Source organism: Haplochromis burtoni, unplaced genomic scaffold (genome assembly GCF_018398535.1).
Source record: "Haplochromis burtoni strain Fernald_Lab_line unplaced genomic scaffold, NCSU_Asbu1 Contig_814, whole genome shotgun sequence".
NCBI lineage: Eukaryota > Metazoa > Chordata > Actinopteri > Cichliformes > Cichlidae > Haplochromis > Haplochromis burtoni.
In genome coordinates, this window is record NW_024583175.1 from 63,850 (window position 1) to 83,526 (window position 19,677).

The 19,677-nt window shown below is 38.7% G+C and overlaps 3 protein-coding genes across 6 annotated transcripts; all 3 read right to left on the reverse strand.

Annotated features, from left to right (window-relative positions):
- Positions 1-3,363: 3,363 nt before the first annotated feature.
- tnni2a.4 (troponin I type 2a (skeletal, fast), tandem duplicate 4) lies at positions 3,364-7,213 on the reverse strand. The gene is made up of 7 exons (XM_005950603.2): positions 7,114-7,213; positions 6,107-6,139; positions 5,889-5,925; positions 5,652-5,780; positions 4,948-5,037; positions 4,687-4,860; positions 3,364-3,728 (listed from the first exon to the last, which is right to left on the reverse strand). Exons 2-7 carry the CDS (start codon positions 6,112-6,114, stop codon positions 3,651-3,653), a joined length of 516 nt encoding a protein of 171 aa, XP_005950665.1. The 5' UTR covers positions 6,115-6,139; positions 7,114-7,213; the 3' UTR covers positions 3,364-3,650.
- On the reverse strand, positions 6,106-13,433 carry LOC106632278 (troponin I, fast skeletal muscle). Of its 2 annotated transcripts, none has more exons than XM_005950601.3 (8): positions 13,339-13,433; positions 12,145-12,177; positions 11,333-11,372; positions 11,120-11,248; positions 10,579-10,668; positions 9,770-9,943; positions 7,114-8,903; positions 6,106-6,139 (listed from the first exon to the last, which is right to left on the reverse strand). In XM_005950601.3, the coding sequence occupies exons 2-7, from the start codon at positions 12,150-12,152 to the stop codon at positions 8,829-8,831; spliced, it is 516 nt and encodes a 171-aa protein (XP_005950663.1). In that variant the 5' UTR covers positions 12,153-12,177; positions 13,339-13,433; the 3' UTR covers positions 6,106-6,139; positions 7,114-8,828. The 2 variants fall into 2 exon arrangements, with proteins under 2 accessions (XP_005950663.1, XP_014185929.1); XM_014330443.2 differs by having other exon boundaries at positions 13,343-13,420.
- Positions 12,141-18,723, reverse strand: LOC102304874 (troponin I, fast skeletal muscle). Of its 3 annotated transcripts, none has more exons than XM_014330442.2 (8): positions 18,295-18,723; positions 16,837-16,869; positions 16,666-16,705; positions 16,411-16,539; positions 16,235-16,324; positions 15,947-16,120; positions 13,343-15,864; positions 12,141-12,177 (listed from the first exon to the last, which is right to left on the reverse strand). In XM_014330442.2, the coding sequence occupies exons 1-7, from the start codon at positions 18,432-18,434 to the stop codon at positions 15,787-15,789; spliced, it is 684 nt and encodes a 227-aa protein (XP_014185928.1). In that variant the 5' UTR covers positions 18,435-18,723; the 3' UTR covers positions 12,141-12,177; positions 13,343-15,786. The 3 variants fall into 3 exon arrangements, with proteins under 3 accessions (XP_014185928.1, XP_042071688.1, XP_042071689.1); XM_042215754.1 differs by having other exon boundaries at positions 13,339-15,864; XM_042215755.1 differs by having other exon boundaries at positions 13,339-15,864; positions 18,299-18,378.
- Between the last annotated feature and the right edge of the window lie 954 nt (positions 18,724-19,677).

A 19,677-nucleotide genomic window follows, 5' to 3' on the forward strand; every position in this document is an offset into this window, starting at 1 on the left:
TTCCATCCTCTGGATGTGTACCATTTATTGCATTGCAAAAGTCCTCTATATCTGAGATGTCAGTTAATGCCTCCAATGGACTCTTCATCCCATCCGTCCTGGATCATTTGTAGGGCAAGGTCCACTGGGCTCATAGCAGCCATGTTACTTTAGATATTAAAAATAAACATCAGAAAGGACAGTGTTTGAAATGCACAGAAAACTATAAATCATGTATGTTACTGTGTAAAAATGAATTCCTGATCCATCAGAAGTGTAAGTGAGACAGTCAGAGTTGTTAAGAATTAAAGTTTCATAGAAGATCCCATACTGCTTGGGGTCATTTCTGACCCACTTGTGGAAGAGTGGAGTAGTGATACAAAAACTGCATTTTTTTTAATTAATGAAAAAATAAATAAAAATGCAAATGGCCTCATGTTACAAACATATTTTATGAGGAATACCTGGAATATGAATATATTACAACTTTTCATTTTAAAGATGTTGAAGAAAAGCCTGTGGGGTCATTTGACCCAACATGTCTAAGGGTTAAAGAAAAGAAAGATGAACTGAAACTTCCGTTTTCATCGTCGCTAATCTTGAAGCCATGAGATAACATGTCGCCTCACTGTCCCTGTAGCCCACAAGACACAGGATGGTGTAGTTAGAGGACACCTGGTGGACAGATGGAGAACGGAAGTAAATCCAAGTAACTGCAGGGCTTCAGAGAAACGAGAGTGCTGGAAAGCTGAAATGTGGGTGAAAACAGGACGAGGCAGGAGCAACACCTCACCGAGCGCCACTGTTGTACTTTGTTTTACAGCTTCAAACGGTGTCATGAGGAGCTGCATTTATGTTTATAGATTTTTTTTTTAATTCCCTATCCATGTGCGTTCCACAATAAAATGCTAAAACAGTCACAAATACATAGCGGCAGACAGATGTCATCGGGAAAAGCAGCTGCTTGAAAGCACTCAAACTAAATTTAAAAGCAGGTGTCAGTCGCAGCCCTGCAGGCCGGTGATGGAGGGAAGACACTGCAATTTTCTTTTCTTTTTTTTTTCTTTAAGGAGTCTTATTGAAGTCAGATGATTCAAATATAACTCGTAGGCATCTCCTTCACATTCCCCATGAGTCTCAGGGGATAAAGTTAGCCCCTGAAGAAACCAAAGCCTCGAGGGCCCCGGCAGGCTGGAGGCAGAGCTCAGAGCACCATACAAGGAGTGTGAGGGCATCTGAGGGAGGGTGGGGCGTGTTTGCAACCAGTGAGATAAATCATTAAAGTCTCAATGGAGTGTTTAACTGATTGATGGCTGTGCATGACTCTTATTTTTAATCAAATTTACCCTTATTTAAATTTACTTCACTCATTTTTTATGAATTTTTTTTTAATGCAACAACAGTCATGTCAAGGCACTTTAAAATATCCTATAAAGTTAGAGAGGAAACCTGAATGATCAGACAATTTGAGATGAGGAAGGACTTTGTGTTTAATAAGAAGAGTTCTCTTAATATTTTTTAAATACACTCAAAACAGTACTGATCATTATCAAACTTTACCGTCAAATAAAAACATGACAAACAAGGTATTTTGTGCTGGTACACCTAAAAACACCCATCAAATTGCTCTTACTTAATTGCAGCAAATGCTGGATGAAAATTTGAGTGGCCAAAAACTGCAATTCTTCTAATGTCCACTTGAGGCAGACTCCAAAAGCGAGCCAGTGCATTTAAACTCCCAGGTTATAACTTTACAGCAGAAATAAAAACATTTTATAATAAATAAATAAGTAAAATGAAATAAAGAACCTCTCCCTGAGTAATGTCAGCAAGACTTTAAATTAGAGTTTTGGCTGCTTTGATTGACAGTGTAAATGTTTATGCAAAACACTTTTTTAAATGTGTTACAGTTAAATTTCAGCATTATTAAGGATTGTTCCGAGTAGCTAGTGGGTGCTGTTGTCTGTTCAGCTGCATTAAAAGACTCTACAGAGAATGGCTCAGTTTCTCCAGGATGTACATTTCACTTCTCAGTAGTTACACATTTAATATCAAATAATGTCATATTATAAAAAGCTATCTACACAACATACCTTCTTGTCTCAATATTGTCTGATCATTGTGGCGGCTACATCCCTTCTACATCCCTGCAACCCATAAAGCAGTTTATGTTTCCAGGTCATAAAAACATTAGAAATACTGAAAAAAACAGATACAATGTCAATAAATTAACTCACTAGTTTAATTTATTGGTTGCTTCAGAGATGGACTGCTGGGCCTTTGTGTGATGAAACAAAGATGGACTGTTGCTAGAGGAACAGTTGTTGCCATAATTTGCGGTTGGTGGATGGGGGTCTTCCTTGGGACAACAGCTGCTCTCTAATAACACTGAGGAAGAAAGGAACTCCACCACTTACATACTGACAAGGCTCAGCTGTTAAATGGAAATAATTCCAGACTCATGCAGTTGGTTGAGATAGTGCTGCTAGTGTTTAATGCTGTCAAGAAGGTCTGCTCTAGAAATCCATATTTCACACTTTTGTCTTATAAGCCTTGGTGCTGAATGCAGAAATCTAGATCTTTGATGCTGTTTTTCTGTCACTGTTTGACCCTTATGGTTATTTAAATGTAACATTTCTCCTCAATTTAGCTTCACAAAAGATTTGAATCACATCAGAAAATGAGGTGATTCAAAACGATCCAACAAATGGCTGAAGAAGTTCAAAACGTTCAAGGACAAAGACAGAAAACAAATTGCTGGTACTGATGGACCTGATGCTGGAAATCTAAACACTCCACAAATAAACTGCAGCTAATATAAACCAAAACCTCTTCCCATTATTATTTTTTTAAATAAAAAACTGTGCTCATACAATTACAGTACACCATGAAAATATGATAGATGCATTAATGGTTCATAAATTACACAACAGAGAGCAACGGTTGCATTTAGCAGCACTGGTGAGAAATCTAAAAACCAAACTTAGGTGTCCTATTCTGACTGTACGGAATCTGAATTATTCCACAACTTATTTCATAAAAACAATAAAATACAACCTCATAGCAATTAAAACTTCATAGATTTATGAAGAAAAAGCTCAAATCTTTGGTAAAAATCAGACTGTGCAGATTAGTTACCATTTGAACCAAGATTTCTTTGATCATGTATAGGGTAGGCTTGTTTTAAGAATTCATTTTAATTTGAGGACATTTAGGTTGGATAACAAAGATAAGACATAAAGGTGGGAATCAGAGTTTCTTCCTGGCATCATGGTAAAAGCTTTAAAACAGATTCAGACAAAGATTTAAACTTCAGCCTCTACAGTGATCCTGTAAATATGATGATGATGAAAGTTGGGCAAAAAAAAGACAAAAACAGCATGATTGTCTCTGACACGTGATTTTATTGTGTATAATGAACATTGTGTGCGATTGTTTCCCCGACTGTGTGGAGTTGAAGACTTGGTGTTGGTGTGTGAACCTTCCCCTCCCTCCAGACTACGACAAAGTGCAAAATAACAACCCTCAGGTAAATTCAACTCCCCGCCTCTCAGATTTGCTAACCTGCTCTTCAGACCTGTGTGACATAAAGCAAACGCGCTCTTCCACCAGCACAAATAGGACACATGGAGTTCATGTAAACAGAAAAACAAAGCAGAGCAGCGAAACATTTAGGAGGCCTCGAACATCTTCTTCCTGTCAGCTTTGTCCTCAATGTTCTTACGCCAGTCACCCACCGCTTCTGTAGGCTGCAGAGGACAGGAAGCAGAGAGTTAGTCCAAACAAACCGGGAATTTAGACATCTTAGTTTTATTAAAAAGAGAGGTGATTGAACTTAATCAGCTGATTTCTGCACTTTGACAGCTGACACATGGAAAACCAGCCCTTACATGCCTTACATGTGACTTTATGTTTCTAGAAGTAGAAAAATTCTGTAATACTGTAAAGACTGACTGATGAAATAATTGACAGGAATTAATTTTTTTTTTTGAAAAAGCAGTCTTTATTATGCTACTCCTAATAATTTAAAAAAAATAAATATTAATTTCCTGAATGAGTTTTACTTTGCATCACAAACTGTGAGATTTATTCAAGTTTTTCAGGAAAAAAAACACACAAAAGATGCAGAAGTCTCCAAAACGTCCTCCAAAAACTTGTGGACCAAATATGATTCAGTTGTTAATTACAGATTTAAGAGAAATTAAGAAAAAAAATGCTTTTTAATTTCATCTGTGAGCAAATGTGTGATATACAAGGCTCCAGTGCTCGTTTCTGATCAGAAGTCCAAATGCATTCTCTTCCAGATTGCCGCCAAGTTTCCCTGGGTGTGCATATTATTTTTGGCTGTGTAAAAATTGATTTATGTTTGAAATCTGCAATATAATCTCAGCCTGGAATTCAAAGGCCACGGTGTATCGTCTAACCGCGTGACGCTTTGACGTCCAAGTCACCAACAGTTTTTGGTGCATGTCAGAATTATTTTGTCATGAATGCCAAAACTTTGGAGAACATTATATATAATATTCTGATAGTGTAGGGTCATCACATTGATGATAAGCTGCTTCATAGATATTAAAACAGGTTTACTGGCACCACATCAGTAAAGTCAGTGATGTAAAGAAAGAATAAAAATCCATCACTGCTGGAACTAAAAGTGCAAACATGTCGATTTATCCTGACAAAACCACCCTCTGTCTGTGAACTCACCTCCTCCTTGACCTCTTTCTTGACCTGCTTCAGGTTGGCCCTCAGGTCCATGGTCACCTTGTGTTTGGAGCCCAGCAGAGCCTGCAGCATGGTGTCAGCAGACATACGCACTTTCTTCAGGGCAGGCTTCTTCACTCCTATCAGGTCCACAACTTTGATCTTCAGGTCTTCAATCTATGCACAGAAAGAAAGTGTTATATTTACCCTTCTTTACTTTTTAGAGGCCACTCTAATCCTGTTATGCTCCCAGAGGAAGATTACCTCTTTGTCAGTCTTTTGCACCTTGGCTTCGGCATCGTACCGCTCGTCATCGATCTTGTCGATGGCGGCGTGAAGCTTCTTGCAGAGTTCCTGTTGATGCATAAAGAAACCCCAGAAGATGATCTTCCCACAGCTTTAGAGTTATACGGCCTTCCCTTTTTATATCAAAAGTGCTGTTAAAGTAACAAAACCAGTGAGTAAATCATTTGTTTCAAGCTCATATAAAGTTTTAAACTACTTTTGCTTCTAAAAGTACACAAGACGGGAAGAGACATGCAAGTTACCGCGTTGCTAGCCATGCTGATCAAAGCAGCTAGGTGCTAAAGGATGTACATTCCTCTGGCAGAGGAGTGCTAATGTTAGCAGGTCACTCGGTGCTTCACTTAACACTTTCAGGTAATTTATGTTTATGATGAATTACAGCAGCAAAGTTCAGGCTAGCTTCTCATTTCATTAGCATCCTTTAAGTGTCCAGTTTCCATGCTGCATTATGGTGGCACTTAAATGCCAAAATAATAATAACAGTCATGTTTCTACTCAAAACAACAACATAATGAAATAAATACAGTAATAAACAGGATAAATTAATTAATTAAATGAATACAGGGAAAAAGGCTATTATAGTAGCTGATTGTTTCCTGAACTACTAAAAGAAACATTTTATTCTTTCTTTTTTCTCAGATAAACCCTGACGTATCTCTCACCATCAGGGCGGCCTGGTCTCCGCTCAAGTCTGGAGGAGAACAGTGCTCGGCCATGTAGGCCTGTTTGGCCGTCTCGGTTTCCTTTTTCTCCTGCTCGATCCAGTTCATAGCAATCTGCAGGATCAAGCTCTGCAGGACAGAAATCATCATCAAACAAGTCTCGTGTTTAATGGTCTGCACTCAAACATACTCAGCAGCAGCAGAAGAACTCAATTTTTTTTCATAATCCTTATTTACCTTGAGATGATGCCTGCGGCTGGAAGTCATCTTTTTCCTGTTTGAGAGGAAGTTGTGATCATTAATAGTTGTAAAGGTTACATTTTTCTAATTCACATCTTTTTTGGATCCAGATATTAAACATTTAAAGGGAGCATCTTTAAAAGGAGGCAGATTTCTGTGCATATATAAATGAGGTATAGTGTGCATCAATCAGACAGGATGTTCTTCGCACTTACTCAGACATCTTGGCGGTTTTTCGGGTTCACAACCTGCAGTAAGACAAACATAAAACTGAGTGACTGGAGGAAACGTTGAGGTCTTTCTGAGCCCTGCTGAACACCAGAGATGTTCAGATAATCAGTGTGAGGTTCTCTGAGATCAGCATGTTCTGCTGCTGTGATGGAGATGGATAGACGGGAATATTTGTGCCGTAACGCGATCTGAGGCCACAGCTGAAGAGCAGCGACGTCAACTGAACTAAACTGGGCTGGCCGGGATCGTGTGTCACGTCTCTGCGGTTTACACGTGATCGAGTGAAGGATTAATTTGAAAAGATCTCCAGTGGAATATCATTAACTAACATGACATCATGAACTAGCTGACAGTAGCTAACCTTTAGTAACTATCCATAGTGTCTCTGAGGCACTCTGATAGCATGTCTTCATGACCAATTAATGTCACCTTTTGATTAGAAGATTAGGTTAGACATCTTTTTTTGTTTGTTTGTTTGTTTAGGCAGGGTATATATACATATATAAGATTAATTAACGATTCAAGTGTTGTTCAGTTTTTAACTTTATACATAAACATTTTCAGGGAACCAGAAAATATTTACCAAACCAGAATCAGATTTTTGTAATTCCAGGCCTTCTGATCAGCTCATATTTCTGTTGTACGCACATCCAAAAAGTAAATGAACAATTTGAGGCAAAACAGCTAAAATCAGGTCTTTGACAAGACTGAGGCAGAGCAGCTGAACACGTCATATAAATTTAGGTTTGACAGAAAAAGGTCAAATGTCACCAACAAATGTAAAGAAGCCACTTGGATTGAGTGAGGAACAGTCAGAGCTGTAATCCTGCTTTAAATCATGTCTTTTCTAAACACAGTCGTTTTGAGACGTGGCTGCATGCAGCATCTTTTTATTCTATCTGATAAAATAGAAGATGCTGCTCTCAGAGAAGCTCAAAGATGCTGGAGATATTAGAAAAAGAAAAAAGATAAAGTAAGGAAGATTTCTCACCTATTGAGAGGAGGAAGAAGAGGACAGGACACACTTGGTGGAAGAAAAGGAGACACTGCCAAAGCCACAGACAGTGAAAAATGAAATAGGTATATATGGTGGTTTGCGATGCCTCAGCAAAATGCCCAGATCCTCTTTATGGAAATGGATTCCCAGGCAGACCAATAGGCCTGCGAGCTCCTGAAATACACCCGGCCCAGCCCTGCTCTGCAAAACGCCCTCCCTGTGAGAACCCTTCATGCCTCCATGCTGTGTTTGTGTATATGGAATAAACTTAAAGGAGAATGAACAGAACACTTTTTATGTCTTCAGAAGGCTTTGGACAGATTTAATATATGTTTTGATCTTTAACTCAAAAGGAGCATTTTAAGCCCTGCAGCATCACAACAAATGGAAAGCTTCAGCTTTCCTGTAAAACCCAACGTTAAATTATTATGTGTTTCCTTCTTTACTATTTAATGTATTTTGTTTAATTATTTAATTTGAATTTTTCTATGAAAAGTGGCCAAAATTTCAAATAACAAGGACAGTGTATGTGTTTTAAAGTTTAGGCTGCAGATTCCTCTAAACACCCGGGTTTACAAAACAAGTGTCTATTATTGGCTCCGAATGATGTCATTAAGCTTGGCTAGCCCTAACAGGGTCATCACAAAGTTCTCCCTTTGACCAAATAAGCACCGCCCACCTGCTGATCAAAGCTTTTGTTTGAGATTCACAGCCAATCAGAAGAAAGTTCCTAAAATGAGGGGCTACACCAAGTCCAGCTTAATTTAAAGAAGGATTATTTTGAGCCACAAATTACACAAAGCTACGCTAACATAGTTTAAAAATAAAAACATGGAAATGCTTCCAACATGTGAACATTTCTGCAACATGATTTTTTACTTGCAACAGGGTAAGATGAACTTACTTCAATAATCTCAGTAGTCTAAAGTTTAAACTGTTTGGAATCAGATGTTTTTTCTTTACATGCAGAAACTGTTTGAAAACTAGAAAGACGAGATGGTTGAATCGTTGCTTCTTTGTGTGGAAAATATCTAAAAAGGATTTTTTTTTTGCTTGCTCTCTGAAAACATGTTTTGGGTTCAACTTTTGGGTTCAACTTTTGTAAATGTTATTGTGCATTTAGAAATGTAATTACTTTTTTAAAAGAAGTATCATTTATATAAGTTTCATTGTTTGCTCTCTTAACTATCAGACTTAACTATCAGTTTTATAGTTTTTATGCTGCAGACTGGAAAAGTCATGTCAGAGAATCTCTTCTCTCAGCTGAAAATGAGTTTTCCTCTTTCAGAACGAGCCCAGGTCCTCTAAATGGTTTTTTTTCTAATAAATTTGTCAAAAATCGAATTTCTTTGAAGTGTCAGTGTGAAAATGTTAAGGAATCAATTTGAAGGACATTAAAGTGTTACTAAGTGGATACAAGTAGCAACAAATTAATCCTTATTTCAAAACTTTTATTGCTAACGATTCCATGAAAAGCTGTACATTTTGAACTGACGTTTCTCTGCCAGATGTTTCAACTGCAGACGAAGTTCAATTCACTTTGTTTTGTTCAGTCTCTCTGACGCGCAACAGCCAAAAAATCATCAAGAAACTGTCTGAACTTTTGTCCCTGAGGGTCCAGATGAGACCCAGAGACACCTTCAGTCACTCAGACCTCAGTCTTAAACGTCCCCGCCGACCTCCACCATCTCCGCCGATCCAGGCGGCTTTTAGGAGCTCTCGAACATCTTCTTCCTGTCGGCCTTGTCCTCGATGTTTTTACGCCAGTCGCCAACGTCTGCAGGCTGGAAAGAATGAGGAGAACTCGTCAACACCTCAAACTGAGACCAAACGTTTTATATTTTTTCTATTTTATGCTTGAACCTATAACATTTAAAATCTGTGGTTGAAGTAACTGAAAAAAAGCAAAATATGTTCAAACAATAAAAACTAAACTGATCTGGAAACTAAATGGAACTAAACTGACTTCAAAATAAAATTAAAAAACAAACAAAATAAATAAATAAAACTAATTAGAAAATCCAAAACTATAATAACAGAGCCATAACCATTTACACTTTTGCCTGAGGCTTGCCTGACTCCCAAATGATAGCTGTGCATAGATGAAAACATGTGCAACAAATAAAAATGAAAATAAATAAATGTAGTTTAAGAGAAATACTAACTTGTACAATATTTGAATGTTTAGGCCTCTATGTTTTAATTTTCATCTCTATAACGGTTCGCATGTCATGCCTAACTTCACTGCTGATGATCATTTTTTATGTGCATTGTAAAACTGTTGTTTTATTTATTTCTTTTATTTTTGTGTTGCAGAAATCTGATTTACAGTTTTAGAGAAGAGAGAGAAATCATTTAAATTTAGATAATAATTAAATTATTTTATTCAAATAATGAGATCACTCGAGATCCACTGTATCGAGCTGCTGGGCCAAACGTGACGCGTGATAATGACGGAGAGAAGCTCTGCAAACCTGCTGAATCAGCGTTCACCTCAGATTAGTTCCTAACACGTGGCTACGCTCTGTTTCTTTCGATGAATTTGGTCCAGTGAGTTAAACTGAATCCTGAAGTTGTTTAAGCTGCAGCAGTAGGACACAGTGATGATGAAACAAGCCGATTTCCTTGCTGTGAAAGCCTCGTGTCTCACCTCCTCTTTCACCTCCTTCTTGACCTGCTTCAGGTTGGCCCTCAGGTCCATGGTCACCTTGTGTTTGGAGCCCAGCAGAGCCTGCAGCATGGCGTCTGCAGACATGCGCACTTTTTTCAGGGCGGGCTTCTTCACACCGGCCAGCTCGATCACCTTCAGCTTAAGATCCTCAATCTGGAGGTCGAGAATCGTTTGTTAAAAGCTGGCAAAAGCAGCCAGTCGGTACTCCGGCTTCCTCCCACACACCAAAGGCATCCAGGTTTCTAAGCTGGTGTGAACCGTTCACGTGAGTGTGAATGGTTGTGTGTCTCTCTGTGATGGACTGCCAACCTGTCCTGGTTGTAACTATCACCTATGAAAACCGGGACAGACGTCTGCCCCCTACAGTCCTGAACTGATTTAGCAGCTAGGAATATAAAAACCATTTTAAACACATGAAACATGTTCCAGCAGCACACAGTTAACTGAGTTTCAGACTTTTATGAAAATCAAAAATGCCCTCATATCAAACCTACGCCTCCTTTTTCCTTCCAGCTTTTTCATACTTATCCAGCTGCCTCTCAACATGCATTATAATAGTTCCAATTCATACTTTTTGAGTAAAAAAGACCTGCTCACTGTCGACACAGTCGTCACTCAGTAGTGTTAGAGCCTCTGATTCTGATATTTAGCACTGAAATCTACACCTACCCAGTCGAGAATGATCAAAGGAACTAGATCTGGAAATAAAGCATGCACACACGATGACATTAAGATTAAAAACATCTAAAAGTAAAGTGAGTTTTCCATAATCTCGCTCAAACTCTCACCTCTTTGTCGGCTTTCTGCACTTTGATCTCGGTGTCGTATCTCGACTCGTCGATCTTGTCAATGGCGGCGTGAAGCTTCTTGCAGGCGTCCTTTTAAAGTGCAGAACGAACGCTTTTCATTAGCAGTCAGCATGGATGTTCACTTTGGAGGTATTTATCTGAATTCCTCTATTTTATATATATTTCATGTTTATTTCTCTTTTACCTCATAGATGTGGTTTCTAGCTAAAACATGAATTTGTAAGAAATAAATGGTTCGGCATCAGTACATTGCATTAAAATACTTTTGTTTTGAAAATTATGAATTTCAGCTAAATGTAAAATAAGGTCACATAACTGCTTAGAAAATATTCATAGCCTTTTAATCACGGACATGTAATGGAATGTAAGATTTAACCGGCTCATAACACAAATGTTTCACCTTCCTCTGATGTCCTAAACTCAACTTTTTGCAACCTGCTCCACTACAATGAGGAAAACGCCCCGATGTTTTCTTGTGGTCATAAGAAAGTGTAAGCATATGACACAGTTTCGTTCTAACCGTAAGGGCAGCCAGGTCTCCGCTGAGGTCAGAAGGTGGGCAGTTCTCAGCCAAGTAGGCCTCCTTCGCTGCTGCGATGTCTGTCTTCTCCTGCTCGAGCCAGTTGGCGGCGATGTGCAGCATCAAACTCTGCAGGAAGACGAAAACATGCAAAGTGAAGAGAGAGCCTCCAAAAATTCAAAGGTTTTAGAAAACAAAAAGTTTAAGCCTCACCTTCAGATGATGCCTGCGGCTGGACGTCATTTTCTTTCCCCTGTGAGACAGAGATTAGAAAATTACCATCAGAGCTGAAATGACCGACTGTAATTTTTCTGCATTTTGGTAATTCAGTTCCTTATTTTACGCAACACCTTTCTATGTCTACAAAATCTGCTTCTGCGCGAAGCTATAGATGTCATGGATCGCTGACCCAGGGTTGGGGGTTTGTTTTGAGTTTTCTTTAGCTTTTAATTGTGATCATCTTTGTCACATTATTCGGTGCTTGTGTTTCTGTGTCAAGCTCATATGTCTTCGTCCAGGTCTCACTGTTAGGTAGTTCCTGTTTTATTTTGATAGTCCCTTGTCCTGTGTGTGTCATGTTCAGTTGGCTTGTTCCCTCGTTATCCTCTGTGTGTATTTATTGTCTCAGTCGTCCCTTCCCTTTTGTCATGTTCTCCCTTAAGCTGTGTGCCTCGTGTGTTTCGTGGCTAATTTCTGAGGTTCTGCAATAAAGCTGCTTTTGGAGTTTACATTTTGTCTGTGGAGTTCTGTGTTTTGGTCCTAAACCCGTCTGCCACACAGCAAACCTGACAATACAAATCCACCTGTCAGCACCTCTCACTCTCACTGATAAGTGCTTCATGTGCAATCATCTTAAAGAAGGTGAACCAGAAGCAGGAGTAAGAAAAGAAGAAGAAGATGGGGGAGAGACAAAAGGAGGTAAAGAAGAAGAGGAAGGAGAAGGAGGAGAAACACAGAAGAAGGGGAAGACTTGGAAAAAAGGCAAGCAAATAAGGAGAAAATGAAAAAAGTAAAATTGTACTCACTCAGTCATTTTGGCTGTTTGTGATCTTCACACCCTGCAGAGACAGAAAACACTCGTTAGTCAAATGCGAGGAGTGAAAAGTAACAGAACCCTGACTCTGCCTGACTCACAGCTCAGCTGGACACACCTGTTATTGATTGGGTGCCCTTTGACCTCCAGCGAGAAACACGATGCGCTTTACTATCATGGAAAATCACACTGCCACAAACCAGCTAATTTTGGACAGGAGGGGTCAGGCACCCAGGAGCGCTCGACAGTTGTCCCCTCTGTAGACATTTCTGCCTGGAATTTAAGTTGTTGGAGCGAGCCAACGATCTGAGCACTAAATGTCACCGGCAGATGAACCGAGTGTGGCAGCGAGTGCACAGCAAGAGCAGCTAACAGATATCAACATCGTGCAGCCATGCCAGGCACCAAAGTGTGTGCCCAGGTCACCATCTGGAGAATGAGGCTTTTTTAAAAATAAAGTCTGCATCCATCATCAAAATACAAATCCTCACTTTCACAGCCCAACTTAAAAGACACAAACTGAGTCCTGTGAGCTAAGAGTCACTAATTTAGCTCAAAGATGCATAGAAAGACTCAAATCATTTAGGACTGATTATAGAAAAACACAACACATTCCTTAAACTTGGTCAGCAGAACGTGCAGGAAACGACTCTTCTTCACCTCTAAATAAAACCATTTTCTCCATTTTTTTCATGATGGTATGATCTATATGATCTATCCTGATTTGATGTGATCTCTAAATGATTTGAGGAATGGCAGGTCTATAATATCCAAAAACTCCAACCAACTCTGTGTGCAGATTTAAGCTAAAGTGGTAAAACAAACGCATCTTTGAACATTGCTTCAAGCCTCAAATCTTGACAGTTTCCTCAACAGCATGCAAGCTGCAAAGCAAACATCAATAAAAGCTCTGCAACACCAAAATCCACATTTAACCCGTCTGCATGTCCAGTATCGTCCGCTGTCTGAATAGCCATCGTAAGTGTCAGCTCCAGCTAACTGCTCCTTCTCTCTAAACACAACATCAGAGGTCAGAGGTCACAGCTGCAGCAACATCTTTAAAAACAAGAAAATTAGTCCTTCGTGCTTAAAAAGCCTCTCCAGAATGCCCGGACCCCCCACCTCTTGAGCAGCCCTCCCTGTATTGTTCCCTGACAGTGAGTGAAGCTACAGGGAAAATTCTCACCTACTGAGCAAGACGAGGAAGAAGAACAGGGAGGGAGACACAGCTAAGTCTCAAACAGTAAAGATTAAACAGAGTATATAGGCTATAAAGTGCTGGCTCAGCAGGAAAGCCAGCCCTTTTTATGGTAGCAGAGCTACTTCAGACCAATGGGTCATCAGGCTCCAGAAATACCACGAGGAACCTCATAAATTTCTACTGGAGGAAGTCGCCTCCCTGGATGAGAGGCTGGACGGGAGGCTGGACAGACGCTATCAGGTTCCCACCCGCAGAGGCCAGTGGAGGGACGAAGCAATTGTCACACAACAGTCAAACGGAGTGGCTGACGTAATTCAATCTCACTGATTCCCACTGAGCTCTGAGAACAGCATTTGAAGCTGTTAGACACAATCAAGTTCAGCTGTCGTTAAAATGAGGCTTCAGCACCAAGTTACTCTTCACACACATGACATCACTGATGTCCTGTCCAGGGTTAAGGTTAAGGGTTAAGTGTAGGGGTGAGGGGGAGAGGGAGGGTGAATTAAATTCACCCCTTTTTAAAATGCTAATACCGAAATGAAAGTACAACTGTATGTCAAAGGTAACATCCTGTAATTTCAGCAAATGTCCCTATAAACTGTGTGAATGTTGCAAAACAAAAAGAACCATCACCCTCGATGGGCCACCGGTGACGTGGTGAACGTTAAGAGGCTAAACACAAAATCAAACCATAAAAACTGACAGCCAGTACAACTTAAAATCAGCTCTTTGAGCAAAGAGGGCCGTGGATTTTGTTCCACACCCTTGGTAGAGTCAGTGTGCCAAATACAGAGCAAACAAAAACAGAAAAACTACAACAAAACTAAATCTGACAAAATGGCATCAAACAAAGTCTGACTTAAGAAGACAGTTTAATACTGATGAGTTTTATGTGCTTGAAGCCATAATGCTGATGGTCATTTTGAAATTTGGACATATATTTTGTAAAATTTTAAAAAAGTCATAAATAAAAATCTAATATTTAAATGAAACAAATTAACGTGTAAATGTAAGTTAAAATGTATAAATGAAGCAAAACAACTAATTTGGCATCATTTTGGCTTTTTCCTCTTTGCTTACAGACGGAAATCGCAAGAAAATTTCCTTCCTTCAGTTTTTGGTGGATTACATTACAAATAAAAAAAGAATTATATAAGCCATATTATTATCCTAACAGTGAAATAATGTTTGATGGTTTGATATGTATGCTTACCACATATAGATGCAACACCAGTATAATACTGATGTACTACACTGTGCTACTACCTATAATAAGCACATTAATAAGCACTAATATTTCAATACGAATGTACTAAATGTTCGATTTTGTTTTGACTATCCAAATATTAGTATTTGAGGGTTTTTTTTTAAATGCACATTAAGTTTGAAATTCATCACACCAGGTCGCTGCCTATGAGAGGGAATCAGGAAAGTGAAAGTAAGACAGGGAATGTAACTTGACCAATCATCGTTTTGTTTCTGGTCTTTATGTTCTGTTTCTATCACTGAATGCATTAACGATGACTTATTGTTATTATTGTTGATTTACTGTTAATAGAAGCTGAAAACAGTCTGATTGACTGCATTCTTCCTTAGAACTTTAAATCAAAAGAGAAACACTTGAAAGTTTAGGAAAAAACAATTTCTGATGTTTAACACAACCGTTGTTAGCTGTTCCCCTCTCAGCCATGACATTCACAAATGGAAAGATATCTAAACATCTAAACATACCTGATAAACTATGTTGAGAAATCCCTACTTAATTTATACGAGTTATTTAACATAAAAACTGTAAATATTGTAAGGAATGAAGACAAATTGAATGCAGTGGTTAAACAAAGAGTGATGAAGGTCAAAAGAGTAACAGCACTCACCATTTGTAGAACTCTGTGTGGCTGCAGCTTTATTGGTGATCAAATATGATTTGATTACAAACGATTGAGCAGTAAATTCCAGGTATGACGAAAAAAAGTTGAGTCTTGAGTCAGATAGCTGAGTCTTCTAGGACTCAAACTAAAAAGAGAAGATGTAAAAGAAGAAAACGGAGCCAGCAAATAAAGGATGAAAGGGCTCTCTACTGACATCTGGTGGTTCAACATCAGCACAACACATCTCAGTTTCTAACTGCCTATTTGGAAATGTAAGTTATGTTAAAGTCATCTTACACCTGGAAAAAAAAGCTTTTTCTGCTTTAGATTTCTGATTGAACCTGATTGAACTCAGGAGTAAGTGAATATACAACAGCCCGTATAAATTAGCCCAACTTAAATTAGCCGTTAAAATAAAAAAAGACCGCCTTGAAAAAAGTGCAGCTTCACAGCATTGCCTTATTCCAAAAAGAACATTTAATTGCACGTAAGAGATCAGAGGCAACAGTGAAGAAGAGCTGTAACATCCCAGAATGAGCAAAACAAAAGTTGGATGAGAAAGTCTTTAAGAGGTCTCAAACATCTTCTTCCTGTCAGCCTTGTCCTCAATGTTCTTGCGCCAGTCGCCCACCACCTCAGCAGACTGCAGGACACAAACACAGCCCACCATCAGCAACAGTTAACTGTTTTTAGCTCTCTTAAACAATCAGCCTGCAAACACTCACCTCCTCCTTCACTTCCTTCTTGACCTGCTTCAGGTTGGCCCTGAGGTCCATGTTTACCGTGTGTTTGGAGCCCAGAAGAGCTTTAAGCATGGCGTCGGCACTCATACGCACTTTCTTCAAGGCTGGTTTCTTCACTCCGGCCAGCTCGATGACCTTCATCTTCAGTTCATTGATCTGAAGTCAAAAGGAGAAGCTCAAAGGCTGAACAGAGCAGATAAACACAGACCCACGCAGTATACTGCAGCACACAATCTGCTAAAAGGAGGACAGATGCACACAATCCTCCACCTCTTTGTCGGCCTTTTCCACTTTGACCTGGGTGTCGTATCTCTCCTCATCAATCTTATCAATGGCCTGATGCAGCTTTTTGCAGAAGTCCTGTCGAGAATTAAAAGAAAAAAAAACAGATGCAGTTGTTGTCATATAAACAGCCCATCATGTAAGAGTGAGGTTGACGTTCTTACCATCAGAGCTGCTTGGTCTCTGCTCAGGTCGAGGGCGGCACAGTTCTCTGCGAGGTAAGCTTCTTTGGTGACGATGATTTCAGCAGCTTCCTGTTCGAGCAAGTTGGCAGCGATTTGCAGCATTAAACTCTGAAAGAGGACGACAAAGAGATTCCACATTATTACTGCTGTGTGTTGTACTGTTGTTCTTGATGCTGCTTCATTTACTTTTGGGGCCATGTAGATGCAGCGCTGATAATCTTAACAGAGTCTCACCTTGAGATGATGCCTGCGGCTTGAAGTCATCTTCTTTCCCCTTTAATTCATAAAGACGCGACATATTTAAAACAACATTCGAGTATTCTGATGTAAACTCCTCACAAAATGATGAATGTGATATCCTGATTGGCTCTTTCAAAGTGTTTTACACAGAATAAACATACTCACTCAGACATTGTGGCTTCCTTCAGGTTTCTGACTCTGGTAATAATCCGAAAAAATGAAGAAGAAAATGAAAGCAAAGATTTGAGACAATGTAAGTAACAAAAGATTACATTCAGTAAATTCAATGAATTTATTACCTCCACCAAAGAGGTCATGTGTTAACCATGGGCAACTGAAACGTGTGGTGTGTACCATAATATATAAAAATCTTAAATGTCACACTACATATGACCTCTAAACTCTTCTTCAAGGTCAATATACTGATCTGAAGATCAACGTGATAATAATCCAATATAGAGCTGTTTAAAACTACGTTTCCTGCTGCCTTAGTTTGTACTGACAGCATTAGGAATATAAGGAAATATGGGAATTCGAAATCTATTCCAATTATAGTTTGAATACAAATACTCTTAAAGTTCAGTTTTGTTCTGCTCTATTTTTGATGTCTCCCTCTGGAAACTTCCCCCGACAGCTTCCACAGGAGGTTTGTGCATTTTTGGTCATTTAAGAATAGAAACTTCAGGGTGAATCTTGTGCCAGCTGGGCCACTGCTAATCCTGGCTCAGTGTCAAAGGTCAACCATCACATGTCGGAGAGTAATGCAATCCAAGGGGACGACATTGAGATGTGAAAATTATCAAACTGTTAAAAAAATTATTTAATTTATATTTTCTGTCATTTGATCCCAGCTGATTAACTTTAGGACAACACCTGAATCAGACTGCTGCAGGCTTTTACACGTGTAGTTCATTCACTTTCACATTTTACTAATTATTTTACTGGCAGAGAAAATCGCTCATTATCTCGGTGCAGCAACATTTTCTCTTTCCTTTTGCCTTTCAGGTGAGCTCAGGTGGATGTGCTGGAACCATCTGATTTTTCAGTTCTTTGACCCTGCAGGCTGATAACTGTTTGAGTCGATTTATTTACAGATTCTAATGCAGTTGAATAAAACTATATGTGCATTAATCACGAGTTTTAATACCATGTTAATAATTTAAAAAAATAAGAAGGAGCTTAATTGTGATGTTCAGTGTGAAAACGAGATAGAAATGTCTTTTAACCAGTTTGGAAAACTCATTTTTGAAACAATAAATCTTTCTTGTTCTTGTTTCTTGTTTATTTATAAATATGGAAATCTAGTTTGTTTTTTAATCTTACAGTAGTTTTATGTAGATTTTATAGTTTTATGCACATAATGTAAGGGTGCAAGATGGTAAAACCATAATATATAAACAGGAAACATCCAAAAAATATGAAAACTTTACTCATTACCTCAGTTATGATTGAAAAATTCAGTAATTCTGTACATAATAATTTTCTTATTGAATACATTCATTCAAGATTTATATATTGAAGGTTTTTTAACCTGTTATAAGATTAATCTGCACCAGACTCACTAAATTGTATTTCCTGTGAGGATCAGCTTCACTTTAAGCATTAAGTAAAAGAGTTTCTCACCTACAAAGTGATGATGAGGAGGCCGGCAGAGACTGGCTGAAGGGCTGGGATGCAGTGAGGGAGTCACTGATTAAAAAGCTAACTCTGTGGGGTATATATGGGCTTGGACGGGGGTTTGGCTGTTCAACTTTTATGGCCATGAGAAGCCCTGAGACCGACCAGGCCAATCAGCTCCTGAAATGCCTTCATCCTTTGACCAGTCACCTCATAAATAGTCAATCCAAGGCGGTCAGCAGTCCTCCTTGGGACAGGTCAGGCTGACAGCTGGACATGAGGCACTATGCACAGGGAGATAAGGAAATGATGAGACTTAAATCATACTTAATATGACTTAAAGGGATAATTTCTAGTTTAGGGCATTCATAAATCAGCAAAACCAGCTGTGACAACGTCAAGAAATCAAAACCGAGGGGATGCTAAGAGATAAATAAAAAATAAATAAAAAAAACATTTATTTTGGGCATCAGATTAAAGCATTAAATATTTGAAATAGAGTTTGTCTTCAAGCTTCACTGTGTTTAAGCAGTTTCTTGTGATGTAAATGTTGGATAGATCAGAGATTCTGGAGGTTTTTTGCAATTATCTACAAAACGAAAGAATGCACTTAAACTGCACATACACCCTTTGTCATTAGGAGTGCGTTGCCTTAATAATTCAGAGATTTGTGCAGAAACATGCTTTAAAATACAATCAGAACTTCCGTGATCCACAGTATCTGCTGCTGTGGTATGAACTTCTGGATGCAGACATTGTTAAAATACTCACGTTACATTGGCAGCAACTGAAAAGAAAAAAGAGATAGAAATTTTAAAAACGGCAATAAATAGAAACAGTGAACATTTTCACATATAAGGCAAAGAAAGACAAATATGATAAAAACTGTGACTCACCTGAAAATGTCCATTTGAATGTGGTTTTGTAATCAACACAAAAATCCAAAATTTTTAGTAAAAAAAACAAACAAAAAACGTCTTTAAAAACAGCAGGACGTTACCCATCCTGTTTAGTCAGTTAACATCATCGTCAAAAATCAAAGCCAAACTCAAGAGTTTCAGAAGTCATGGATCAGTCCTCCCAGATCTGCTTTGATAGACTGAAAATCCTAATTTTACTTTTGAAACATTTTGACTGGATACATTTTCATGAGTTGATGGCGTTTGCAGAGGACTGCAGATAGAAAACTTTAAAGAAGTCCAGTGCAGGAAATCCTCTGCTGACCCCGTGTGGTCAGAGGTGTGTATTATCTGTTCTTCATCATGTTACTAGAGATCTGAGAAAAATCTCAATATCTATCTATCTATCTATCTATCTATCTATCTATCTATCTATCTATCTATCTATCTATCTATCTATCTATCTATCTATCTATCTATCTATCTATCT